At 48.1% G+C, this 26,706-nt stretch overlaps 3 protein-coding genes across 8 annotated transcripts in view; 2 read left to right on the forward strand and 1 right to left on the reverse strand.

The window, feature by feature from the left end:
* The window catches only part of RAB11FIP1 (RAB11 family interacting protein 1), a 33,023-nt gene extending 22,147 nt beyond the window's left edge, over positions 1 to 10,876 (forward strand). For all 3 annotated transcript variants that reach the window (XM_043564312.1, XM_043564299.1, XM_043564305.1), the window contains 2 exons: positions 80 to 188; positions 7,733 to 10,876. In XM_043564312.1, coding sequence (XP_043420247.1) covers positions 80 to 188; positions 7,733 to 7,951 — 328 coding nt within the window. In that variant the 3' untranslated portion in view covers positions 7,952 to 10,876. The remainder of the gene's footprint in view (positions 1 to 79; positions 189 to 7,732) is intronic.
* An 8,299-nt stretch (positions 10,877 to 19,175) lies between these two features.
* BRF2 (BRF2 RNA polymerase III transcription initiation factor subunit) lies at positions 19,176 to 23,673 on the forward strand. The gene is made up of 4 exons (XM_043564320.1): positions 19,176 to 19,454; positions 20,540 to 20,599; positions 21,058 to 21,379; positions 22,349 to 23,673. Exons 1-4 carry the CDS (start codon positions 19,301 to 19,303, stop codon positions 23,076 to 23,078), a joined length of 1,266 nt encoding a protein of 421 aa, XP_043420255.1. The 5' UTR covers positions 19,176 to 19,300; the 3' UTR covers positions 23,079 to 23,673.
* ADGRA2 (adhesion G protein-coupled receptor A2) overlaps positions 23,578 to 26,706 on the reverse strand; it is a 35,315-nt gene continuing 32,186 nt past the window's right edge. For all 4 annotated transcript variants that reach the window (XM_043564290.1, XM_043564286.1, XM_043564282.1 and 1 more), the window contains one exon: positions 23,578 to 26,547. In XM_043564290.1, coding sequence (XP_043420225.1) covers positions 25,281 to 26,547 — 1,267 coding nt within the window. In that variant the 3' untranslated portion in view covers positions 23,578 to 25,280. The remainder of the gene's footprint in view (positions 26,548 to 26,706) is intronic.

A 26,706-nucleotide genomic window follows, 5' to 3' on the forward strand; every position in this document is an offset into this window, starting at 1 on the left:
GACTGCCATCTGTGAGATGGACAGTTTCTCAGTTTTGTCATTACAGAAAGGTCTAAGGATCCTATCCCCTTCTCTTTAGACTTCATCCCGTGAAGCCAATGAATGCAGCAGCCCCCAAGATTGTTAATTCCAGCTTGGGCACTGCCACCATCATCAGTGAGAACATGATCAACGAAGCCATGATGAAGGTATGCTTTCTCCAAGAAATAGGCATGCTAGGGGTGCCTGGGTGGCTCCTTCGGTTAAGCGCCCGACTTCAGCTCAGGTCATGATCTCACTCTCCGTGAGTTCGAGCCCCGCATTGGGCTCCGTGCTGACAGCTCAGCTCAGAGCCGGGAGCCTGCTTCCAATTCTGTGTCTGCCTCTCTCTGTTCCTCTCCTGCTTGTACTCTGTCTGTCTGTCTCTCTCTCAAAAATAAATAAACATTAAAAAAAAATTAAAAAAAAAAAGAAATAGACATGCTAGTTAGGGATCTATACAAAACCCGTTTCTAGAGCCACCATTATGTACACCTCCTTGGGTAGCAGGTAACGCCAGGAGCAATTTAACCTTATGTCTGTGTCTTTGGATAATCTTTGGGAACTTCTACACTTTCCATTGGATAATTACTATTCCCCTTTTGGTTACTGACTTATTGTCAGATTGTTTGTTGTCCGCAAGCAACGTGATTGATACTGTTACTTCTTGTCAGTGAGAAGAAAATGTCACCCACCATCTGGTCCATTCAAATTCGATATTTTCATTTCCCCGTGTATCTTGTCTTATCTTTTGGCACGAGTGTAAAATTCCTGGGGTTGTAATCATGGCATAGATATAATTTTCTGAAACTTTATTCTGCAGTCATTTCAAAATTAAAAGTTGCAAGAATAGAACAAAGAACTCCTATATACCTTTCATCCCAATTCACCAATTGTTGACATCTTACCACATTGGTTTTATCATTGCCACCCTCTCTCTCCCATCCCTGTCTGTTCTGTCTTTGTATATACATACTTTTTTTTTTTCTTCTGAACCGCTGGAGGGTAAGTTGCCTACCTCATGCCCCTTTTACCTCTAAAATACCTAAGCATGTGATTCCTAAGAATAAGGACATTTAATCAGGATCACGACTTTTAAAATTGGCATAATCCTCTTTTCTCATCTCTAGCCCAAATTTCAGGTCCACCCGTTGTCTCATTAGTGTGCTCCTTCGTTTTTCTGTCTTTCTTTCTAGTCCGGGATCCAATCCAGGATCTCTCGCTCTTATGTTGCTGTGTCTCTCTAGACTCTTTTATCCTGGATCCCCCAGCCTTCTTTGTCTTTCAAGACCTTGACATTTTCTAAGACTTCAGATCAGTTGTTTTGTAGAGTTCTCCTCAGTTTGGATTTGTCTGCTCAAAACCTCATGGTTTGGTTGAGGTTATGCATTCTTGGCAGGAATTAACCATGCAAGTCATGTGTCCCTTCCCGGTGCATCGTGTAAAGAGGCACATGATATCAGCTTGTCCTGGTAGTGGGAGTGTTAACTCTGATGACTTTCTGTAGGTGGTGCCCACCAGCGTCTCTAGGATAACATTGCTGTTTATCCCCTTTACAATCAATAAGAATTTGTGGGGAATTAATTTCAGACTCTGTAGGTATCCTGCTCCTCACCAACCTTTCATTCTCAGGCTTTTGTATCCACTGATGAATACATCAGTGGCCAAATTGGTGGTTTTCCAGCCCCATTGCCTGCATGGAGACACTGGTTCTCTTATTCATTTGGTGGTTTATCTAGTATACCATAAGCATTTTTGTATGTTGCTACTTAATTCTTTGAAATGGTTATATCAATATTTACTTAACCTGTTCCCCTATTATTGGATATTTGGGCTGTTTTCTGTTTTTCAGTGTGAGTGCTGTCATAGTCAATAATTTCTCGCATAGAACTCTTTCCCTTCTTAAGCTAAATCTCCAGGAAGAATATTGCTTGATTAGAGGGTCTCTTCTCTTTAAAAAGCTTGGGCTAACTTTAAAACAACAACTCCTGCCCACAAATCAAACAAAACCAACCCCCCCCCCCCCCCCCACCGAGCCCCAGATGATCTCTGCTATAGAGTGTCTCCATTCTGCCCTTTTTGGTTCAAAAATCAGGAGGATTTAGAACACTGCCTTGTTGCAGACCTCTGGTCTTTGACTCATTGTCACGTGGGCTGGAGGAGAATGATTTACTGAGGGACTGGTGGGCAAGGATGTGTTGCGTTTCAAATATGTGGAGAGGAATTTCCTAACTGACTCCTGGGGTAGTCACTGTCAGTAGAAATGAACCTTATTTCTATTTTAGTTTAGGGCATCTAGAAATTGCATTCAATCAGAGATCTTACAGTCTTGTGCAGTGTAAGACATCAAGTAGCTTTTCTCTTTTTATTTTTTATTGTTTAGTTTATGTTTTAAAGTTTATTTTGACGGGGGGGGGAGTGGAGCACGAGCAGGGCAGAGAGAGTCAGAGAGAGACAAAGAGAGAGAGAGAGAGAGAGAGAGAGAGACTGAGAATCCCAAGCAGGCTCCATGCTGTCCACGCAGAGCCTGATGCAGGGCTGGATCCCATCAACTGAGATCCTGACCTGAGCCCTAATCAAGAGTCGGACGCCCAACTGACTGAGCCACCCAGGCACCCCAGTTTTTGTGTTTTTATTCTTTTTTTTAAGTTTATTTATTTTGAGAGAGAGAGAGAGCGAGTGGGAGGGGCAGAGAGAGAACCCCAAGTAGGCACCACACTGTTAGTGCAGAGCCTGATGCGGGGCTCGCACTCACAGAGCTTTGAGGTCATGACCTGAGTTGAAATCAGGAGTTGGACGCTTAACCAGCTGAGCCACCCAGGCGCCCCAGTTTTTGTGTTTTTAAAATAAAAACTTTTCGCTCATGCCTCCTTTACTCCCACAAGCATTTTTAAAGCATTGGTTAGTCGGTATTACCTCTGGCTCCATTGCACCTGTGCCACCAGGAGCTGGGCTAAAGGGTCCCTGAGATCAGAGATTCAGGTAAAGAGGCTGAGCGGTGATGACAGATGGTTGCTGCGAGCTGTTTAGCATCTTCCAGCCGCCTCGTCTTCTCTTTCACTTGTACTACATGCTTCCGGGGCTGCCGGTAAGTAAGCATCATTCTCAGAATGATCAGCTGTGGCCGGTATGGTGTGCCTGCTGTGTTTTAGCCATAGCCTAAAACCACACCATAACTCGACCAACGCAGCTTGGCTGGTTTCTGTGGGTGTGGAGAGGAGGCCGAGTTTATCTTCCTGGAGTTAACGATATTTACCAGGAAACCGGGCAAAAGGACAGCATAAAAGGGACAGTAATGAAAACCAGGGTCGTGGAGCAGCCTCCCATCCCTCCTTCCTTTTACTGTGGAATGCAGCTGGGCTCCAAAGAGAAACAAACACCTAGCTGTCGGGAAGTGAGCAAGACCCTTGGCTCCCATTTTATTTATTCTTCAAAGCTCATGTAATCAGGGGCTTATCTCCTGGCCCTGATTGAGAGAATAACTTGCCTTACAACAAAGGCAACTGCTGCTTATTTTGCTTACGGTTTGTCCGCCCCACCGCTGCCCCTCTGGCTGACTGCAACAAAGCGCTTGGTCCTGGACCATGCCTCGTAAATATTCTGAGTAAATATGGAAAGTTTCCTGGAGACTGCTATTGGCCCTCTGTATAATAGATGCTTTGTACTAAGCCGTAAATAATATTTATAAAAGTAACTACTCTTTGGAATGTTGCAAAATAAGACAGAGGTTAGGGAAAGAAATTGCATAGCTAAAGTTATGAAAAGATAGCTGAAGCATTGCTACAATGGCTTTTTTTTGGGAGGCGGGTTCATGTTTTAGGGCCTCCGTTCTTTCTAGATGATTTAAAACTTAGTGTATTATTTACCCAAATGGCTTTAACACTTCCATTTAAAAATAATACAGCCACCTAGAGGCACCTGGGTGGCTCAGTCGTTTGGGCGGCTGACTACAGCTCAGGTCATGGTCTCGCGGTCGGTGAGTTCAAGCCCCACATCGGGCTCTGTGCCGACAGCTCAGAGCTGGAGCCTGCTTCTGATTCTGAGTCTCCCTCTCTCTCTGCCCCTTCCCTGCTTGCTGCTCTCTGTCTCTCTCAAAAATAACAAACATTAAAAAAAAATTTAAAAATAATACAGCCACCTAGATCCAAAAATCATCTGTCCTATTAATATGGAAACAGTTGGACCCAAATTTGAATAGACATTATTATTATTATTATTATTATTATTATTACAACGATGGGAGGGGGAGTCCAATGCAAAAATCCTGGAAGGAAATAATGTGACAAGGAATTAACAGATATTTTCTTTGTACCTCTTCCTCACCATGGCTGTTGCTCACTTTTTGTAATGCTGGATTGTTTTGCAGTTTTTTAAATGATCACATGTCTAGGATCGTGTAATGATTTCAAAGTCTTACATTCTTTCCCCTTTGGATTATGAAATCAAATTGAATCGCTGTTTCACAGTTTGTAAGGTATGAAGTATGCATGCTCTTTCAATCCTCTGCATCTATCGTAAGGAAATATTTTAGAGATATGATCAAAGATTTCTGCTCAGGCATTTTAATAAAAACTGTTATGTATAATTTTGAAAACAACCTAAATATCTAGCAATAGAGAGATGGGTAAAGTATAATGAAATTTTAAGCATCTGTTAAAAAACGTGATTTTTGCCAAGATTTAATGATGGGAAAATGCTCACAAAACAATAATTTTAAAATGCTTTTAAGCCATATTCTGCGTGATGCTTAAAGTTTGAAAACATACCATAAAGAAACCAAGGAAACAATAGGAGACCCAAATGTTAAGTGTTGGAGTTACAGGCAATAATTTTTTCCCTCTTCTGTAGTTGAGATTTTCCATTTTGAGGGAATATTCCCTTTAAAGTGAAAAACAGAATTCTGTTATTTTGGGGGGAAATCAATTTTAATCCATGCCCAAAGTCTAGTTGACTCGTCACTCCCATCTGTGAAGTTTGTCGTGATCTCTTGTGTGACAGTGGGAGCTTGGTTGTCCAGCTCTCTGGACTCTGAGCCCCTGAGCCCCTGTGCATACCTAGTCCCTACTCTCGAGGAATCCCTGCCTGTCCCTCCCTCCAGGTGACAGCTTCTTCATGTTCTATCTCACAAACTGTCTTACAGAGAGTATCTTATGTGATCCACATTTTTTAATGAAATCCTTACATGACAGAGTTATGATCTAAAAACCCTTGAGAACATATTCTTTGCTATTGTTTCTAAAGAATACTTTTTTTCTTGATAGGATGTATCAATAGACATGCAACTAGTTTTTTAAAAATTGTGGTAGAGACACCTGGGTGGCTCAGTCAGTTGAGTGTCTGACCTTGGCTCAGGTCATGATCTCACAGTTCATGAGTTCGAGCCCCGCGTCAGGCTTGCTTCTGTTAGCGCAGAGCCTACTTTGGATCCTCTGTCCCTCTCGCTCTCTGCACTGCACCACCCCTACCTCCCCCCCCCCACCCCCCGTGCTCTCTCTCTCTCCCTCTCAAAAATAAATAAACATTAAAAAAATTGTGGTAGGGGTGCCTGGGTGGCTCAGTCGGTTAAGTGTCCGACTTCAGCTCCGGTCTTGATCTCACGGTTCATGAATTCCAGCCCCACTGCAGGCTCTGTACTGGTAGCTCAGAGCCTGGAGCCTGCTTCGGATTCTGTGTCTCCCTCTCTCTCTGCTCCTCCCCTGCTCATGCTGTGTCTCTCTCTGTCTCAAAAATAAATAAAAACATTAAAGAAAATTGTGCTAAAATAAACATAAAACTTACCATCTTAAGCATTTAAAATTTTTTAAAATTATTTTTTAAAATTCAAGTGTAATTGGCATTTAGTATTATATTAGTTTCAGGTGTACAGTTTAATGATTCATCAATTCTATACATTAGTCGGTGCTCATTATGATGTACTCTTAATCCCTTTTGCCTGTTTCAGCCATACTCCCACCTACGCCCCCTCTGGTAACCACTAGTTCTCTATATTTAAGAGTCTGAGGGTTTTTGTCTCTTTTTTTTCTTTCTTTGTTTTGTTTCTTAAATTCCATATGTGAGTGAAATCATATGGTATTTGTCTTTCTGTGACTTATTTTGCTTAACATTATACTCTCTAGATCCGTCCATGTTGTTGCAAATGGTAAGGTTTTGTTCTTTTTTTGTGGCTGAATAACATTCCATTGTATATATTACCACATTTTTTTTTTTTTAACCCATTTATCTATTGAGGACACTTGGGCTGCTTCCATGGTTTGGCTCTTGTAAACTATGCTGCAGTAAACATAGGGGTACATATATCTTTTTGAATTAGTGTTTTTGTTTTCTTTGGGTGAATACCTAGTAGTGGAATTACTGGATCAGTTCTACTTTTAATTTTTAAAGGCACCTCCATACCATTTTCCACAGTGGCTGCACCAGTTTGCATTCCCACCACAGTGTACGAGGGATTTTAAGCATCTTTAAGCATACAGATCGGTACGGTTAAGTACAGTCACATTGTACAGCCAGTCTCCAGAATTCTTTTCCAGGCATGCAACTTTCTGGCTGAAGGTTGTTTTAGAATTACAAATAGAGCGATTGAGGTCTAGAGGGATGTATGCCTTCAACAAGGTAAAAACCAAAAACAACAGAAAGATTAAGGGAGAAGTTGTTTTTTGAAAAGTAGTCCAACATCTCACCTGTTTCTGTGCAGCCTGTGGTAGGTGAAAACCTGCTCTGCGGGTGGAAATGTTGGTGTGGGCTTCTAAGCCAGTCGTACAAGCACTGTGCTTCCCTTCTGAGCCAGGATGGGAGAGGTGGGCTATCTCTCTGATTTCCAGCTAGTGTGTAGGCAGCTTATGTCACGCGACTGAACAGGGCCGTCTATATGTTTTTGTCAAAGAGTGAATGATGATGATTCTTATTTCTTTATTATAATATATCATAAATAAATATGTTTGTTTATTTTGAGGGGGAGAGAGAGTGGGCAGGGAAGGGGCAGGGAGGTGGGGGAAAAAAGAGGATCCCAAGCAGGCTCTGTGCTGCCAGTGCAGAACCTGATACGGGGCTCGAACCCTTGAACCATGAGATCATGACCTGAGCCTTGGTCATGACCCGACCAAGAGTCGGACGCTTAACCAACTGAGCCACCCAGGTTCCCCATGAGGATTCTCTTGACTTAGCTTCTTGTAGAAGGTGGTCTCTTAGCCTTCCTAAGTGAAATTGTTTGACCCTCAGGGTGGTGAAACTAATTGCCTCTGAGTTCTACAGGCAAAAGTGTCTTGAGGTGGCTCTAGGAATTCGTTTCTTTAAACTTCTAAATCCCCTGAACTACAAATTTCAGGAAAAGTTAAGTTGCATCCCCCGCCCCCTCCCCCACACAACTGGAGACTTGGTATGATTAGGTGCTTTTTATTCAGTCCTTACCTAGTGTTTCCTCACCGTTTGGGCCTGGTCACTTTACAGGTGGACATCAGTCATCCCAGGTGTTCACAGACCTCCTGTTACTACATTGAATAACAGGCAACAAAGGCCCGATGTGGCCTGGAAGGCCTAAAATATTCACTGTCTGGTCCTTTGCAGAAAACTTTGTCAATAACTGCTTTTCCACCAGAACTGAAAACACGTTCCCAGGAGGCTCAGACGGCTAACATTTTCCTCTTTTGTATTTCTTTTAGATATTTGACTTCTTTGCTGACTTTACCACTTTTTCTCCCCCTCTCTCCTCCCCCTAAAGAAATACAACCCATCGGACCCTGCCTTCGCTTATGCACAGCTAACCCACGATGAGCTGATCCAGCTGGTCCTCAAACAGAAGGAGACGATAAGCAAGAAGGAGTTTCAGGTCCGCGAGCTGGAAGACTACATTGACAACCTGCTAGTCAGGGTCATGGAGGAGACCCCCAACATCCTCCGGATTCCCGCTCAGGTCGGCAAAAAGGCAGGAAAGATGTGAATCATCAGCCTGAGACACCGAGACTTCTTTGTGAGTTTGTTTCCACCTGCCCCGGAGGTCAAGGACTCAGCATGCCTGATAACCGGCACACAGGCTCAAAATCACCATCTATCTCCCTTGTGTGTTATCTGGCAAGAGTCCGTTCTACCAATTGAGACCAGGTTAATTATTACAATGAATCTTTTACTGTACAGTCCCAGGGTTTTGTTTTTAAATGCCACTGTGCCTTTGACTATCCTGTAAATATTTTATGCTCTGATCGGAGACATGGTCATAAGATCTGCTCCTGGCCCAGAGATTCAGATGGCGCAGGGGATATTCATGTATTTAACATTGGGATGATTTTCTTTCTTTGATATTGAAATTTAAAGATACGTACCCCTTCCTCCCCCAGTCAGTAAAGCGTGGGGTGAAGTGAGAAGAACCGTGTGGTTAGTGTTGCGTTACACACACTTGCTTGGCTTTTGAGTAGCTCAGGGTGGCTTTTGGCTGCGGGTGCTAAATTCTGATACCGTGTGAACCTTCTGGGCTTCTTCGACTTGGTCTTGTTGATTTGACTGGAGCAGGGGAGTTTAAAGAAAGCCCCTGAGTGTGCCTTGCAGATTTTGAACAAGCTGCCTTTTCTAAACATTAGCTACCACTACTCTCTAGCCTTAAAATGTGCTCTTTATCAATCCTTAGGGCGTGTCTGTAGAGACATGAGAAGTTGAATAGGGAATTAGAGAATCATTTTGCACTCACTTAATGGGGTTGGTCAAAGTCTCATGATAGCCGCGTTCCTAGCTGGCTAGAGTAGCCTAGTCAGTGCCTTGATAAGGGATTGGATGACCCATACACTCACTAAAATGGTTCCGCCAGGTATGGAATGATTTTAGTAGGATTCCTTTGGCCTTGCTTGGCCCCCGGATTTCCTCAGCAGCATTTCCCGGCGTTTCCCCCACCGTATTATAAAATTAAGAAGAGCAAGAAGGTAACACTTAGTTTTGGTTTGCTGTATTTTTAAATCTAGGAGGATACCCTTTTTTTTTTTTTTTTTTTAAAGCTAGGACACGTCTTCACTAATAGCACCCAGTTCCGATCCTTCAGGTAGTTTCATTGTCCGGAACCTAATACTGGAATTAGAATATTTCTGCGTTGGTCAGTTTTTTCTCGTGGTTGTGACAGGATCTGATCAAATCTTTACCTCTCTCCCGGGGGAAGAATATCCGAGGCTAGTCCGAGGCTAGCGTGGTGGGCGGGGCTTGAGGATTGGCTAGGGATCCCTTCTCTGTCTGTCCTTGTTATATGGAGGTTAAGAGGCAAGATGGTTGTCAGCAGAGGCCCTTTTCAGGATCACATTTGCTGCAATGTTAGTTATATCGGAGCACTTTAATCTGAAGGATGATACTGTAACTTGATTTATCGAATTAGCTGTTAATTATCTTTAGCTATTTTATTTAATACTGTCTTACAGTAGTGGGGACCACTGTAAGCCTCTCAGATGCCTTGTATTTTTGGAGTGCTATGAAAGTTATTTACATACCTGCAAAAAGAACCTTATATTCCACTTGAACTCTGAAAATGTGCGTGTATATATTTATTCTGCAATATATTTTTTACTTATAAGTGTATTTTGACTGTGATAACCCAAGTGTACTGGGGGCAGGTGTGGTCTGAATGATTTCTCCTTAGAAGGGCTGGTGTGGAGACCTGTTCACGAGAGGTGGTTGGTCTGGAGATAATCTGCTTCTAGGACCTTGGGCACGTAACTAACTCGGTCAGTGTTTGAGAGGGAAGTCTGGGTAGAGGAGTGAATTCCTGTGCTCTGAAATGCCACTTGAGAACTCTGGAGAATGAAGGACAATTTACTTCAAGGGTTTCTGGCTTCTACCACTGCTGGAAAAAACCCGAATTCATAGCATTCCTGCACCTCTCAGCGTAGATCACCTGGAGGTCATTAGTTAACGACTGTCCTCAAGGACTCTCGACTCTGGGGGAGAATTTATCTAGGAAGAATTTTAGTCTGCTCTGAGCCATTAGCAAGGGTTGGAGCTCCTCTAACTGGCGGGGGTTGGGGGGGCACACACCCAAGTACACAAAGACAGCTGGGACCCGCCTCTGGCTGCTGTAAATGCTAACCCAGTTGAAGGACCCTGGGAGGAAGTTGTGTTCTGGAGAAGCTGGAGCAGCTCTCCTCTTCCTGGCCTTGCCCGGCTGCCTTCAGAAAGAGCAGTCAGGACTTTAGGGAAGCATCCGATTAAATACCAAACACCTTGCAGTGAACTTCAGTTGGAGGTCAGACTCCTGAAAAAATGTCAGTCCTTTGCCCGACTACTTGCTGTCCATCTCATTGGACTTTGACAGGTTTCTTGCCCTCCGTCTTATTCCTGTGTGTTAGCCACATCGGGGTGGCAGAACGGAGGAGCAAGAAAGTCTGCCCTTTGCCTCTGCTGAGTGGAGAGGTGTGTGAATGGATGGGGTGTATGCATGCCGTTTCCAGCTTTGCCCGCAGCGGGCCGCGCTCAGAAGGTCAGAGAGGAGGGAGGATCCTCGCTGCTCAGCCACATACTGTGTTGAAAGTCAGAGGCAACTTAATGTTAAATTAGGATCTTCCCTCCCTGGGTCCTTTTTCCCAATTGACCTTTCTGTTTTCTTTCTGAGAACTACTAGTGAATTATCCCTCAAGGCCGAAAGAGTCATTGCCTTAGGTGGAGAACTTAACCTCCTACTAGTCACGTCAACGGCAACTCTGGTTTCTCAGTATCTACTATGGGAGCCACTGACTTGACCTCTTCCTCCCTCCGATTGCAGGATTGCCCAGCATTTTTGGATTGTAAAACTATTCCCTGCCTTGTTACTTCGGGAATTTTTAACTTCTTTGGTTTCGTTTTTAACAAGTAACCTAAAATTTCTATAACACTAAATAAAATGGTACTACCTTTCAAAGATTTGTGTCTGTACTTTTGTGTGGGTGCAGCAAAATGTCTTCCGTCTTCTAGAAAACTTCTCTTGGGGAATGACCAGTGTTTCTCACCCCATGAAGGGTCTCTCACCTGGATTCCTGCTGCTTCCACCTTGCCTGGTGCCCAGAGGTCCCAATGCCCTTTCTCCCACAGAGGATGGGACGTCTCTGATCCCTTCCCTACGACACGTCCCTCAATCTTGGCCTGCAGGGACCGTGGCATTTACCAGAAGGACATCATTTGAATTTTCTGTCCCCGCTACTAAAAGCTGCCGCCTGTTCCTCAGCACCGGGCACTTTTGGCTGAGTGTATGAGCAAGGTCCCTTCCTTGATCCCTCCACCCCAATCCCCCACCAGTTTCCTAGAGAGTGAAAGGTTCACTGTGGGGATGTGATTTGAATTCATATTGTGTTCACACTGCCCAAGATCTGGGAGCCAAATCCCTGGTTCAGTCAACTTGGTTTTTCCATTCCTGAATAGAGGGTACTGGGGAAGCACAGGGAATCTTCTCCTGAGCTCAGCTCTCCTGGAAGTCTGAGCCTTTCCTGATGAGGTGAGAGGTCGGCCTGCCTCCCAACCATAGTCCATGCTCCAAGGGCCCCGACCTCTTGAAAGGGAGGAGATGCTTTTTCTTGCCCTGTGATAAAAGTCACACTGTAGAGGGACAGAGGTGGGCCTGGTACAGGTACTGCCCTGTGAAGCCCCTCCCGGTGGGATGGGGGGGGGCGCCCCTGAAGGCCTCCCTGGTTACCCCAACTAGTTGTCAGTGGTGGGGCCGCCATGTAAAGTGATATGAAAGCAACTTCTCTTAAAACACAGCCCTCCAGGTTCAATTTAAGAAAAACAAAAGGAAACAAAACCTCTGGAAGGAGAGTCTTAGGGAAAGAAAGTTTCTTTATGCAAATGACCCTAACTTTTCCCTCTGAGGTCCTTCACTTTATGTTTTGCAGTTGGTTCTGCCCCCCCCCCCCCCCCCCCCCCCCCCCCCCGTGGCCGCCAGACCCAGCCCTCAGGGGCAGGCTGCTGTGTGTTTCAAACTCCAGGCCTCGGAGGGACACAACTCTCTCCTTTCTCTGAAGTCTTCTTAGCTTAGCTGCTAATAACAAAAAACAAACAAACATAACAACAACAACCAGGAAAATACAGAGAACAATTGTAAGATATATGAACAGCATAAAGAGTGAACTTTCCCAAATCCAGGATTCTGAGCTGAAGGAAGTCAAGCCCCCCTGGACCCTGGGAGCTTGGGCGTCTGTCAGGTGGCTTCAGGTTCTCACCTTGGCTTCCCAGTTGGTGAAAAGCCCTCTCCTGCTCTCCTTCTGAAGGAGTGGTGTCTTTTCCTCTCCCCTACACTCCCTTGTCCATTCACTTGGCCTGTAGATTTTTCTAAGTAATGTCATACATGCTTATGCCCAGAACAAAAGAAATCCTAAGCTCCTCGCTACCAAGAGGTAACTAACCACTGTTATTTTGATTCTTTGTCCTGGCATTTTCCCTCTTAAAGAAATAGATACACTTTATTTTTTTTAAGAAATTTAATTTGTGATGGGTATTGAAGAGGGCATCTTTTGGGATGAGCATTGGGTGTTGTATGGAAACCAATTTGACAATAAATTTCATATATTAAAAAAAATAAAAATAAAATGGCAGCATGACTTTCAAAAAAAAAAAGAAATTTAATTTGGAGTTTTTTTTTTCTTTCCCTAATTGAGGTGTAGTTGACCTGCAATATTGTATTTGCTTCAGGTGTACAACTAGTGACGTGACATTTTATATACATTAGGAAGTGATCACCATGGTCCAGCTCTTACAGCATGCACTAGACTCCTGTTGCAACCTGGTGTCTTAATTATCTAGATACAATTTATTAACTTAAAAAAAATGTTTATTTTTGAGACAGAAAGAGAGAGAGAAGTGGGGGGGAGGGGCAGAGAGAGGGAGACACAGAATCCCAAGCAGGCTCCAGGCTCCGAGCTGTCAGCACAGAGCCCGACACGGGGCTCAAACTCACGAGCTGTGAGATCATGACCTGAGCCGAAGTCGGACGCTCAACCGACTGAGCCACCCAGGCGCCCCAGATACACTTTAAGATGAAGATGGGAGCAGGCAGTGCAGTAAGTACGGACTGCTTTGAACATTTCTGCGTGCCTTTGGATACTGTTCTGCAACCAGGACGGATAGTGATCCTGGGGGAGAACGTGCCCAGCTAACTAACCCCCCGCCTCCCCCGCGCCCCCTGAAACACACGCACATGGAAGAACTGTGGTGGCCGCGGATACCACCCAGGTTACTTCCGGCTCCGCTTATCATCGGCCGCCTCTGGGCCAGAATAAACGCTTGCTGGGGAAGCACCCCCCCCCCCCCACCCCGCTGCCCGTGGAAAGCAGTCATTTACCGGGTGTGGTTCTGACGCTTTAACCAGGGCCCAGACATCAGCAGCACAGGCTGCTGGAACCCAACGTCCACCAGCGAATGGATCCCGTTCCCATGGCTTCTCTCCAGGTGTTCTCTCTGGGGCTGTGCCCTCACTCTCAGGGGAAGGCGGATTCACATTCAAAACAGGCTGCCTGAGCTCTGTGAGCCGACTTGTCCCAAAGCCCCCAGATCTCGACAGGTTTACACAGAAACCTGTATCTGAGCCCTGAAAATAGTCCCCTTGGTGCCCTTAATAAGCCCTCAGAGGAGAGAGAAAACTGTTGTCCTTGCCTATCAAGTGCCCTTCAGGCTAGCTTTGACTGCAACAGCATCTTTGCATTAAGCATTTGTGTTCTTACTAGTCACTACACGCTGACAGGTACTATTTCTAATTCTCATCAAGGTAGATAATATCTCCATCATGCAGATGAGGAAACAGAGTCCTAGACATGGGGAGAGTTTTAGTTCCCCTGGGGTGGCAGAGTGAGTAGTTAACAGATTTCGGGCCACCTGGGTGGCTCAGTTGGTTGAGTGTCCAACTCTTGATTTCAGCTCAGGTCGGTGAGATCGAGCGCCTCAACGGGCTCTGCACTGACAGTGTCGACCCTGCTTGGGATTCTCTCTCTCTGCCCCTCCCTCCCTCTTGTCTCTCAAAAATAAATAAACTTTTAAAAAAAAGCAAAAAAAAAATTTAAAAAAGAAGAACAGATTTGAACTCCTTGTCTGTCTGACCTGGAGGTCTAGAACAGAGGTCAGTAAATACAGCCTGCTTCCTGTTTTTATATGGCCCTCGAGGCAAGAATGATTTTTGCTTTTTTTTTTTTAACATAAAATGAATAAGTCTGGAGATCTAATGTACAGGATGAGCATAGTCAACACCACCACACCGAATACTGAAATTCTTACAATTAAAACAACAGTATTTCATGACACACGAACATTACATGAAATTCAAATGTCAGTGTCCACAAAGTTTTACTGGAATACAGCCATACTCATTTGTTCCCATAATTGTCTATGGCTGTTTCCACGTTATAAGAGCAGACTTGAGGGGTTGTAACAGAGACCTTATCATCTGCCAAGCCTAAATATTTGCTATCTGGCCCTTTACAGAGTTTGCTAACCCCTAGTCTAGGATCACTTTGGGAGTCAAGGAGATCATGTTGTAATTCTCTTGGGATCCTGGAGGACTGGCGCAGGCGGGGAAACGGTATGACTCGATTCCCTCTCAAGATGAGGCCAGCTAAGCCACAGCCTCCCTGAGGAGGGACGTTCCAGGTAAGTAAGCTGACTGGTATTCATGCTCTCAGTCTGTGCAGCGAATGGTGGCCTGGGACCACCTTCTTAGAGTTATCGGATGCCTTTGTTCCTCGGAGTTCAAGAAATGGAACACATTAATCCTCAGCCCAGGAAAGGCGATGTGTGTAATGGGGATGGCATGAACAGTGCAAAAGGAGAAGGCGGATATGAGCAAGGGGAGTTAGCTGGCACCAGGATTTAGGTAGTTCGTGCTGTAGGCCATAGCGGTCTCACTGTGAGCGGTAGAGAAGATTGAGTTCCCACCAAAGAGTTGAGGTGATGGGAAGGCAATCCAGTCAGAAAGACTCCTCAGCCCGAGCCACCTGCCAGGCTTAGTGTGACAGGAGAGCGTGTCCTCAGGGCTCGGAGTGAAACTGGCTCAGAGTGATAAGGTTTCCTTTCGGTCCACTGAGCTGGGAGGAGCCCAGGGGTGAGGCCAGATTAAGGAGCAGAGGCAGCCCAGCTCTCCCTGGTGATTTGTTCTAAATTAGAATCGTCTTGTCTCAGAGAAGTTTAGTCTTAGAAGCTGTTGCTTCCTACAGGCCCACCTGGGACAGGTGTTCACAGGAGTGGACTAGCGCCTCACTGAATGCCAGCCCTCAGTATAGAAGGTGGCCCCTGGACACCGGGACGACAAAGCCACATATTCCCACAAAGACTTGCAATCAGAGGGAGAGCTAGACGGGCGAACGACTAAGTAGAATACACACATCTAACTGAAGGAGGACGCGTGGGAGTTTCCTTCAGCCCCCACAGCATCAGTGTCTTCCTTTCCCCTCTCCTCTCTGGAAAGAACTGTGGCTTGAGGTCCGTATTTCACATCTGGACCATGGTTGGGCAGCCTTTCCAACAGCCTCCCCTCCCCAGTAGCTTTCTACTCAAATCCACACGTTCTGGGCGCTCTGCATTCCAGAAGCCCGTGTGCCAGGCACCACGTGGGCACTGGTTATACAGAGACAAGAAACATGGTTCCAGTTTCAGAGGCTGGGGTGGGGGGTGGGGGTGGCATGGGGGAGAGGAGTTTGAGGAGCATCTGGTAAACAGATCATCACTATCACTGAATGACGGTAACTCTTAGAAGAGTCTATAACAGCAGGAAGGGCACTAGGAGGTTGTGTCGGTCCTAATTTCCAGAGAAAGGCAAATAAATGAGCTTCCTCAGAGAGTGGAGAACCCCAGACTTACAAGCCTTAAAATTGGTTTTTGTAAATCTTAAGTACAATCTATCTGCCAGTGGGGGGCCCAAACTCAGGACCCCAAGAGTTGCGCGCTCTACCGACCGAGTCAGCCAGGCGCCCCTGGACTTTCAAGTCTTACTAGAGAGCGCCATCTTCTGGTCTGGGTTCTGCCTACCTGCCAGCCTGTCTGGGGGCCTTGTGATACCTTGGGGTATCACACACTTGTTACTGGAAAAGAGAATCCCTCACTCCGCTACCCCTTATAGGCTCTGGTTGAAGGATCATAACACCACTCTTCCATTTTACTAAGACTAATGTTGGGAAAAGAAGAATTTTAAGGCGACTTTCATGCGCAAAGGACTCTAGTAAAATCCCACTTTTTTTTTTAAATGTAGTTAGGTTCAAGATCTGCACAAAATTGAGGGTGGGAGGAGTCTGATGCTGTTCTGTAGGGTAATGTAAAGAACCACTCCCGGTGCAATTATGTTGCTCTTGGGAACATATTTCCCCACCCCCATAGGGATGTCGACTGTAGTGTCTAAAACTAATGGATGTCTCTGAGGGGTGTTTTGTGCACACACAAGCATGCCGGAATTATCAGAATTTATCTGCTGGACAGCCAGAAGTAAATCCTTATCACACACCTCGCACTAGTGGGCAAGTCTAGAGGAGACTTTGAATGCCAGTGCCCACCCAGAGCTATTGTGTTGAAGCCCCCTTGTGGTGTGGGGCTAGAGCGAGTAATTCAAACGTAAGGGAATGAACTGTTGGGGATTACTGTATCTTGGGTTGGGGGAAGGAGGTGAATGCTCCAGTGTGATCCAGTCCTGGGGTAGTAGGTGGGACTTCTCTAAAAAGAAGTGGTCCGCATGCTCTGAGAAAGCAGTCTTTTGGGGATGGGGTGGTATATTTAAGTATGCACATCAAGGAAAGAAACTGGAAAAGAGGGGGGTGACCGCTTTTGAAGGTATTTTGGTTTGGTTGTTTTTTAAAATTTAGTTGTTATTATTATTATTTTCTCTTGAGAGAGATAGAGTGAGCCGGGGAGGGGCAGAGGGAGAGGTAGAGTCTTAAGCAGGCTCCATGGGTATGGGAGCCCGACACAGGTTCCATCTCATTGCCGTGAGATCATGACCGTGAGATTATGACCGGAGTCAAAATCAAGAGTCAGAGGCTCGACTGACTGAGCCACCCAGGCACCCCTGGTTTGGTTGTTCTCTAAATGCTTACCTCTTGAACTGTGAGGAGAGTTTTAGGAAATTTCCCATTTTACAAACATACTTCTCATTTATGTTACAATCACCTTAAGTTTCTCCACCCTTCAGCAAGGTGCATGAACGGTCTCGTGATACTGGTGTGGAAAAGGAGAAAATGGAAGTCTGGCTGCTCTGTGCTCCCAGGTCAACTGATGACTGGTCAGTGGGAGAGCATGCGGCTAGCCCACAGAGCTCTGAGGTGCAGGAAATTCCGTCGTGCGGTAGTAAGGGAGGGGAACAGCTGTGAGCAGAGGAGGAGGTGCTTGTGAGCCGGAGGGGCTTCCGTTGAACGGGCAATCCTTGTAAGGCACAGCACCTCCTTCCCAATTTATACTAAAGGTAAGCAACATTTGAAGCAGGGAAAGCTGATGCTTGGATTGCAGGTAATATGCAATCTTTGTGTCAGAGATGCCCTTGTTCCCCACTGTGGTCCAGGGAACTCACAGTCTCATTAGGCATACAGAGAGTCCTCTGTACCGACCACTGATTACAGCTCTTTCAAAAGAACCTACCGCCCTGTCTCCTCAGATCCCTTTCTTTTTTGAGGCCCCAATCCTTTGAGGTCTCTCTGGGTACATGGTCACTGTGTAGTCTGTCTCTTCAGGTTAGTAAGCGCCATTTTTTATTTTGAAATCTTTTCAGTTCTAGGACGCAGAATTTATTAGTCTTCTAAGGAAGGCAGTTGTATCTTATCTTGTAACCTGTAACCTGTACCTTATTCCTCAAGGGAGTATCCCAATTTGTTAAGGGGCTGACAAAACATCCGTATTCTTCAATCCATTCTGCACAGGAGCTGTCCAAACATTTTCTGTTCTCAGGGAAAAGTGCTGATCTTACCTTCCGGCCCCAACCCCCAATGTAAGGTTGAAATTAAGCCCAGAACAGCTCCTAAAATCTGCTGATGCCAGGAGCCTAATTCTCCATTGTCGGCCTGAGAAACAGATTCCCCGCACACACTTTAGGCACGTGCTGTGATGACTCCCATCTGCTTTCTTGGAGTCATCTGGACAGACTTTGGTGGTCCTTGTCATTTAACTCAACTTTCTTATTTTTCAGACACAATGGATTAAACCTTTCAGGCGTTAAAATCTTTATTTTTAACGAGTGTGATTACATGACTCTTTTGGCGACTTTTAATTTATATTCAAACATAACATACATAATTTTAAATTTGTAAGCTTGGTTTCTGTGATAGCATCACTAGAGGCACAATTTTGTTCAAGATTCTCTGAACAAATTCTCTGATTCCTATAGCAAGCTAGGAACTTTGTAGCATAATCTTGGAATATCTTAAAGCTCAGCTTAAGCTCGGTTTTAAAACATCTACATCTGCTTGAACCCTCCAGTTTGCCCAAAGCCTCATCACTCCATATTCTTTCACTATCAACTCCCTTGGGTATTCCTTGCCTAGTCTCTGAAATCATTTGAGTTTGCCACTCGATTAAAAAAATATATATTTTTTAATGTTTATTTATTTTTGAGAGAGAGCGAGTGAGAGAGAGCGCGCGCAAGCGCTTGGAGGGGGGAAGGGCAGAGAGAGAGGGAGACACAGAATCTGAAGCAGGCTCCAGGCTCTGAGCTGTCAGCACAGAGCCTGAAGGGGAGCCTGAAGTCATGAATTGTGAGATCACGACCTGAGCTGAAGTTGGACGCTTAAACGACTGAGCCACCCAGGCGCCCCTTGTCACTCTGAATTTTAATTCAATTCCCTCATTCTATAGTTGAGAAAAATAGACTGCATAGACAGGAAACAACTTGCCTGGGAAAGCCACTCTGCAGAGTAGAACATAATTTCCTGCTTTCTCACCATACTTTGTACTATGGCCAAAATCAACATTTGTTACCAAAGAGTAACAGAATCTACGATTCCCCCAGCATTTCAGAAGTTAGACTTGTTTGGGAATGGCCACAATTTCTTGTCTGTTATGTGTGTCCACGTGAGAAGAAATCTCACCTAAATTCAACTCCCCCGCCTCGGTCTGGCCCACTTCAAACCGACCGCAGACGCCGGGGGGGAAGGCAAGGCGAAGACGCGGTCCACACCAGGAACCTTCTCTCCTAGCTCACGTTTCTACCCGAGGCTGCAGGGACCCGGACCGGAAGTGGCTCTCCGCCCGCGTACAGAACTACCTATGTAAACCGCGTTTGCTCTGGCCGGAAGAGAAAGGTGCAGCGCTTAGAAGGCTCCCCTCCTAGTACCGGCTTCCGCGCTGTTGCTGTTGCAGACGTGCGAGTAGATATCTGAAAAGCTTCCGAGACATGCCGGGCGGAGGCCAGTGCCCCGATTGCGGCTCCACTGAGCTCGTGGAAGACTCTCACTATTCGCAGAGCCAGCTGGTGTGCTCAGACTGTGGCTGCGTCGTCACCGAGGGAGTCCTTACTACCACCTTCAGCGACGAGGGCAACCTCCGAGGTATTTGTGCCGGCCTTTCCAGGGCCGTGGGTATAGGCTGGGGTGGTGGAGGGATTGACATCAGATTCCTCTTATGCCTCTCACGCCCTCTCGTTGTCACGTGTACACTTAACTACGGGAGAAAGTGACCTAAAGTGAAGAAGCGCTGCAGGAGGTCAGGGACGGCCATTCCTCTGCGTTTTTCTAGCACCTGGTACGGTATCTGGCATGTGTTAGGTCTCATAAACGTCGACCAAATGAAACAGAGAAACAGAGTTTCACTCAATTTATCTAGTCTGGGTGTGATGGACGGATGGAATTCTTTACAAGTGCGGACAAAGTATGAGCCCGAAGCAGCCTTTAGCCCTAATTGACAAACACATCTTTCTTTCGTTCTTTCTTTCTTTCTTTCTTTCTTTTTCTTTCTTTCTTTCTTTCTTTCTTTCTTTCTTTCTTTCTTTCTTTCTTTCTTTCTTTCTCTCTCTCTTTCTTTCTCTCTCTCTTTCTCTCTTTCTTTCTTTCTTTCTTTTCTTTTCTTTTCTTTCTTTCTTTTCTTTCTTTCCTTTCTTGAGTCCCTGACCAGTGCAGCCCTCAAAATCAGCAATCAGGAAAATTGCCTGGATTGGATATACAGGAGAGATGGCTGCAAATTTGGAACTCTTGAAGCCACTTTAGTGCAGTCTTAACGTTCCTCAGTCTCTATTTTGAAAAAAAAATTTTTTAACGTTTATTTATTTTTGAGACAGAGAGCATGAACGGGGGAGGGTCAGAGAGAGGGAGACACAGAATCTGAAACAGGCTCCAGGCTCTGAGCTGTCAGCACAGAGCCCGACGCGGGGCTCGAACTCACAGACCGTGAGATCATGACCCGAGCCGAAGTCGGCCGCTTAACCGACTGAGCCACCCAGGCACCCCTCAGTCTCTGTATTTGATAGTGCTTGTGAACGTAGAAAACCAGATGGACTTTTAATGTGCAAAAATGGGCACCTTCATGAGACAGGGAGCAGAGCCTAATGATATGAATTCTCCCTGGTTTTGTGTGGTGGGAGGCCAGGGGTCTGGTGAATAAAGACTAAACAAAGCTATTTGTTGTCCCTTATTTACAGAAGTAACATATTCCCGAAGCACAGGGGAAAATGATCAAGTTAGCCGCAGCCAGCAACGAGGTGAGACTCAACCTTTTATGACACAGTGGCCTTAAAGAAAATTCTTCTGATGGTCCAGCCCATCCTCTTGCTTTTCCTGATTTCAGCATTGCTATGTAAGGTAGAGTAGAAGAGAATGGTAGTCCGAAATAAAGAATGGACATGATCTAAGAGAGGCGGCAATTCAGTATACAGTTTGGGTTTGTCAGGGGTATGTTAAAGGTTGATTTAAGCATCCCAGATCACACTTTGGCTTGGCTCTGAATCACACCAGCCCCTGAAGAGTGGTGGGTTGAAATGTGACTTCTTTCCCCAGATTTCTTTGTGTCTTTAGAATGACCTCACCAAGCGTCACTCCTGTCATCGTAGAAAAGTACATCATTTGTGCAACTTGTATGGGAGGCAAGTGTAGCAGAAGTTGCTAGGAGCCACTCAGTAGTGCCTTTGACCCCTCTGACTCTGGCTGTGGGCTTTCTTAGGTCTCCGCCGAGTGAGAGACCTCTGTCGAGTCCTGCAGTTGCCATCAACATTTGAGGACACAGCAGTTGCCTACTACCAGCAGGCATACCGGCACTCTGGCATCCGTGCTGCCAGGCTGCAAAAGAAGGAGGTGCTAGTTGGGTGCTGTGTCTTGATCACCTGCCGACAGCATAACTGGCCCCTAACCATGGGAACTGTCTGCGCCCTGTTGTATGCGGATTTGGATGTGTTTTCTGGCACCTACATGCAGATAGTGAAGCTCCTGGGGCTGGATGTGCCCTCGCTGTGCTTGGCAGACCTGGTGAAGACGTACTGTAGCAGGTACCTGCCTACCGGGAACCCCCGGGACGGGATGGACCCTTAGCCCTCAATCTTTTTACCTTTCTGTCCCTTTTTCACCAAAGCGCATCTAAAGGGATTTGGGAGGAAAATCTATATTCTCCCTCCCTCGTGCTCTTGTAGTCTCTTCCTAGTATTTGGCGATAAAGCTGATTCCATTTCACATTTCTAAACTGTTTGGCATTTCCGAATCCCTTTGCCTTTATTGCATCCTGATGCCTGATGTAGGCAGCGCAGGTATCAGCCTTGTCACCGGGCCACTGAGTTGCGGCTCTCATGTTGTGCGTGGCCTGCTTGGCTGTGTGCAACCGCCCTGCCTCAGCAGGATCATCTGCAAGTGGAGGTGACAAGATGTTAGTGACTGGGCCGGCAGTGGAAGCTACTGCTTTTTTTTTCATTTTATTTTCTTTAGGAGCCACGTTCTTTTCCTCTCCTCTCCTCTCCTCTTTTTTTTTCTCTTCTCTTCTCTTCTCTTCTCTTCTCTTCTCTTCTCTTCTCTCCTCTTCTCTCCTCTCTTCTCTCTTCTCTCTTCTCTCTTCTCTTCTCTTCTGAAAATAGAGTAGAAGGCACAGGCTACCAGTGTCAAGTTGTGTTGGGTTTGCTTGGTTACTTCCTAGCTGGATGACTCTGGGCCAGATTTTTAACTATAAATGCACGTAATGGGGCACAGAGTGGATGATAGGAGAGCATGTGTAAAGCACGGAGAATACTGGCCGACGGGGTCGCTGACACATTAGCTTCCCCCCTGCATGCTCCTCCCCTTCACCTCATGGGTGGGAGACACAGCCTGTCTTCTCTCAGCACCTGTATAAACCCGCTGCCAGCAAGTTTGAGTATTTGTTCCAAGAGGACAGAACAGCCCACCTGGAGTGGACTGCTTTTCTTCACTTGGGAAGAGCAGTCCCCTCCCCCATGGGCATCGAGACCAGACTGTCCTTTTGGTCATTTCAGCTTCAGACTGTTCCAAGCCTCCCCGTCTGTGCCAGCCAAATACGTGGAAGACAAAGAGAAGATGCTGTCGCGAACATTGCAGCTGGTGGAGCTGGCGGATGAGACGTGGCTGGTGACTGGGCGGCATCCCTTGCCTGTCATCACTGCTGCTACTTTTCTGGCATGGCAGTCGCTGCAGCCTTCGCATCGGCTGACATGTTCCCTGGCCCGTTTTTGTAAACTGGCGAACGTGGACCTGCCCTACCCCGCTTCCTCCCGCTTGCAGGAGCTGCTCTCCGTGCTGCTGCGGATGGCCGAGCGGCTGGCCTGGCTGGAGGTTCTGAAGCTCGACAAGCGCTCTGTGGTGAAGCACATCGGTGACCTTCTACAGCACCGCCACACGTTGGTCCGCAAGGCCTTTCGCGATGGAACGGCAGAGATGGAAGCTGGGGAGAAGGAGCTGCGGGGACGGTGTCAGGGGCCAGAGCAGGGAAAAGAGGAGGTGGCGAATAGTTCCTTAGATTTGCCTGAGGGGAAGCGGCCAGCTAGTCCCACCCCTCTCCTCCCACCTTGCATGTTGAAGCCCCCAAAGCGGATCTGCCCCCCACCCCCAGTCTCCACAGTCACCGGAGATGAGAACATATCTGATAGTGAAATAGAGCAGTATTTGCGTACCCCTCAGGAAATTAAGGACTTTGAAAAAGCTCAAGCTGCAAGACAGGCTGCCAGGAGTGTTTCTAGCCCTCCCTGATGTACATCCAGGGGAGCACTCACCACATTCTGACAGCAGCTTAATAATAATCCTGTCCTATCTGGAGAAATCAGCATATGTAAGTCCTTAGGTGTTTTCTTGTTTAAAGGAACCAAGGGACTCTGCAATTACCTGGACCCTGGGTCCTGGAATAGAAGTTGGGAGCAGTGCAGGGATGATTGGCTTGGAGAGAATCGGTCCTTTGGTGCCGGAGAAGTGGCCCATGTTTGTATTACGTGAGATGGCTTTCCTCCTAGACTGGTTGGAGGAGGTTAGGCTTCCTCCTGGTTTGAACTGGGTACAATGCTGCTGCTACAGGCCTGATGAGGGCCCTTGCTGCTGGTATGGAGCGGGTGGTATCTTGAACAGTATCAGCCCCCAGAGGACAGGAACCGGGCAGCTGTGGGCCCAGTGTCCACCTGTAGGCATCAATGGGTTCTTGTGTATGAGGTCATGAAATCCTCCACTTCATAACAAAAGGACCGTGGGTGGACTAAGGTTATAGCTCAAGGGCTTTGCAAAATTTTAATATATTAAAACAAGAGGCATCTGCTAGAAAACATTCTATTGTATAAAACTCAAGCTTTTAAAAACATGTTTTCTTTGGCACTTTTCATCCCCTCCCTCCCTTTTTTCCCCAGCGTATTGCAAAAGCTCTCCAGTGCTAAGGCATTGGCAGGGTATGTAAACAGCAGCCAGCATATGTGGAAGAATAATACGAAGCTTTTTTTTTTTTTTCTTTTTGTCTAATATTGTCTGTGCAGCAAGCATAAATAACAGGATTCATCCCAAGGTGTGTGGGTTTTCTCCCCTCCCTTATGTCTTTTGCCTTCGTGATCAGGCTGCAGTGACATGGACGCTGGGAGGGGACCTAGACCAGGTCTTGTTTTCCTGTTCTTCACCAGGCCCAGGTTTCCCTCCACCTTCATTGGGTCCTTTAGTAAAAGGCTGGTGGTGACTTTCTAGGTTGGGGGAAAATATGGGTGCTGGTGTTTAAAAGTAGTGAAGGCACAGGGCCCGGGTGAGCTGCAGGGACCCTACCTGATACCTTGAGGGATTCAGCTTGGGAGTCTGTGAGGCAGGAAGCCAGTTTGATGTTGGGAGGTTTCTCCCTAACCTGACTTAGAGGTCAGTTCTTGGACTGGTCCTTCCATACGGCCTCATGGAGGCAGGGAAGTCTCTTCCTCAGCCCCATGGTGTTAGAAAGCTGAGACTAGGGGTGTGGGGCTTGCAACTGAACAATAAGTGCTTCCCCAACACTACCTGCAGCCTTGTGGTAGAGCCTCTCTTCGGAGCACTGTTTATAGGGCCAGGTTTAGGGCGTGACTGCCTTCAGCTCCAAATCTAAGCACTACGACTCTCTACTTCCCTCAGATCCTTACCAGGCATCTGGCAGAGTCAGCTTCTCAGGTGTAGGGCCTTGGCTTTGTCCTGGGATGCCCCCTCTACAGCCCTGCCATGTGGTGTGTGGACCACTCCTGTGGGAAGTGTCCCACCGTCCCTGATGGTGCAACCTTCCCACCTGCTCCCACCCCCTTCCCTAGAACTCCATCTCCAGAGCTGCTTTCACACGGTTCTACCTTCTCTTGCATAGTTTATCTTAAAAGCAGCACCTATAGGTCCTGGTCATCTGGCTCAACTGCTAGGCTGGCCCCCTGGTTGGCCAAGAGCAAGGTTGGGGAGAGGCCCTAGGATCTATCTAGGCACAGCGGGCTGACTTCTGACGAGGGCAGTGAGGAGAGAACGCTGTTCTCAAGCTCCTGTCATCTGTGTCTTCCTGATCAGGCCGATGACCATCGGTGGATAAGCTGTGGGGAGTACCTAAGGAGGAGCCCACCTGGGAGCTCTGGGGGGGCAGTCTCCCACTCCACGGGCTGGCAGGACCTCCCCTGCTACCCTGGACGGCACCGATTTGACTGCCAAAACCAGCCTGGGCTGGGACGGAAATGTATCATGCCTGTGGTCCTGGGATTGTTGCTACCCCAGAGGGACTGCCCTCTTGGCGGTGGCAGGCCTCCCCCTGTGTTTTCCCCAGCGTCCAGGACTAAAGCTGGTGTGCCGAGCCGCAGCCATGGGCGCCTCTACCTCAAACCCGTTGATGTACCGGTTGACGTTTTTGAGGCCCCGCCCCCCCTCCCCCCCAGCAGCCTGGGTGACAGGGCCACATGGCCAGCCTGTCCTACAGCGTCGCCCACCCCGGCCCTAGACGGTGGTTTCGCTCTTCCAGAGCCCCGTCTTCATGCAGGCGCCTCCGGCCGCCTCCGTGCCCGTCATGGTGATGTCGTCGTACTTGGCCCCCTTGGGCGCGCCGTTCAGACTGGCCGCGTTGAGCGGGTACGAGCGGCGCTTGCTCTCCCTCTCCAGCGCGCCGCCCCCGCCGCCCTTGAGGTTGTCGCGACTGGCGCTGCGGCGCTGGCCTGGCCGGCCCGCCTCGGGGGGCGGCGCCGCACTCGTGTCGCTGCCCTCCGACGGCGTGAGCATGGGCTCGCCCTCGAGCTGGAGGCCCGGGCTGTTGCGGCTGCTGCCCGGGTAGCTGTCGGACGGGCTGTTGTGCAGGCTGCCGCTCTCGCTGGACAGCAGCTCCGGCGCCCCGGCCGCCGCGCCCCCGCGCAGCGCCTTGAGCCGGTTCTTGGAGCCGGCCTCCCCCGCGCGGTGCCCCTTGACCCGACTCTTGTGCACTCGGCGCCCGTGGTGCAAGTTGTTGGCGTGGCGGGGCGCGAGGCTCCCCCGGGAGCCCGTGGGCTCTGGCTCCCCTTCCCCGCGGGCCACCACCCCGGCCTCGCACACCTGGTTCTGGGCCAGCTGCAGGTTGGTGAGCTTGCAGGGGCCCAGGGGCGGCGCGTGGCCGCTGCTGCCGCTCGGGGAGGACTTGAGGGAGGGAGGCCCCTCTCCGAACACGGGGGAACCGTCCTCTGAGGCGGCGGGCACGGCCCGGGGTGAGGCGCCGGGGGCGGAGGCGTGGGGGCAGCAGGCACGCCAGGAGGCCCTGACGTCCCTGCGCCTGGCACAGTGGTGGGTGAAGACGAAGAGTCCCAGGGCAGAGGCTGCCACCCCGTACAGGCAGCTGCACACCACCCGGGGCAGCCAGCGCTGGGACACGGCCAGAGCCCCACAGGCCCACATGGCCAGGTACAGGAAATGCGTGGTCACCAGCGCCCCCAGTTGGACTCCCGGAGAATAGAGGCCGTCACCATCCTCCGGGGGCCCGGGTGTCACCACCCCCGCGCTCCCAGTAGCCAGAAGGGAACCTGAGTCATTCAGGAAGGGGCCGCTGCTCCTGAGCCTGGTGGAAGCCCTGAGCTCCTCCCCTGGCTCCAGGGAGACCCTGCTGGTGCCCCCCTTTGGGCTCTGTGCCAGAGGACCCCTTAAGCGCAGCCCTGCACACAGGAAATAGATCCAGGTGATCAGCAGAATCAAAGCCACCGGGATGTAGAAGGCTCCTAGGCTTGGACGCCACACCAGCCAGCAGCTGAGGGGAGACACAGGCAGTGGATGAGGAGGGGGAGCACGTCTGAGGTGGCTGGGTGGCTGGGGTGATAGGACATGGTGAGTGGAAAAGCAGAAGTTGGCTGAGTCAACATGCATGGGTTTGGGGTGGGTCGCCGGCGGAGCGGGCCTGGCAGGTGCC

Source organism: Prionailurus bengalensis, chromosome B1 (genome assembly GCF_016509475.1).
Source record: "Prionailurus bengalensis isolate Pbe53 chromosome B1, Fcat_Pben_1.1_paternal_pri, whole genome shotgun sequence".
In the NCBI taxonomy this organism is placed as follows: domain Eukaryota; kingdom Metazoa; phylum Chordata; class Mammalia; order Carnivora; family Felidae; genus Prionailurus; species Prionailurus bengalensis.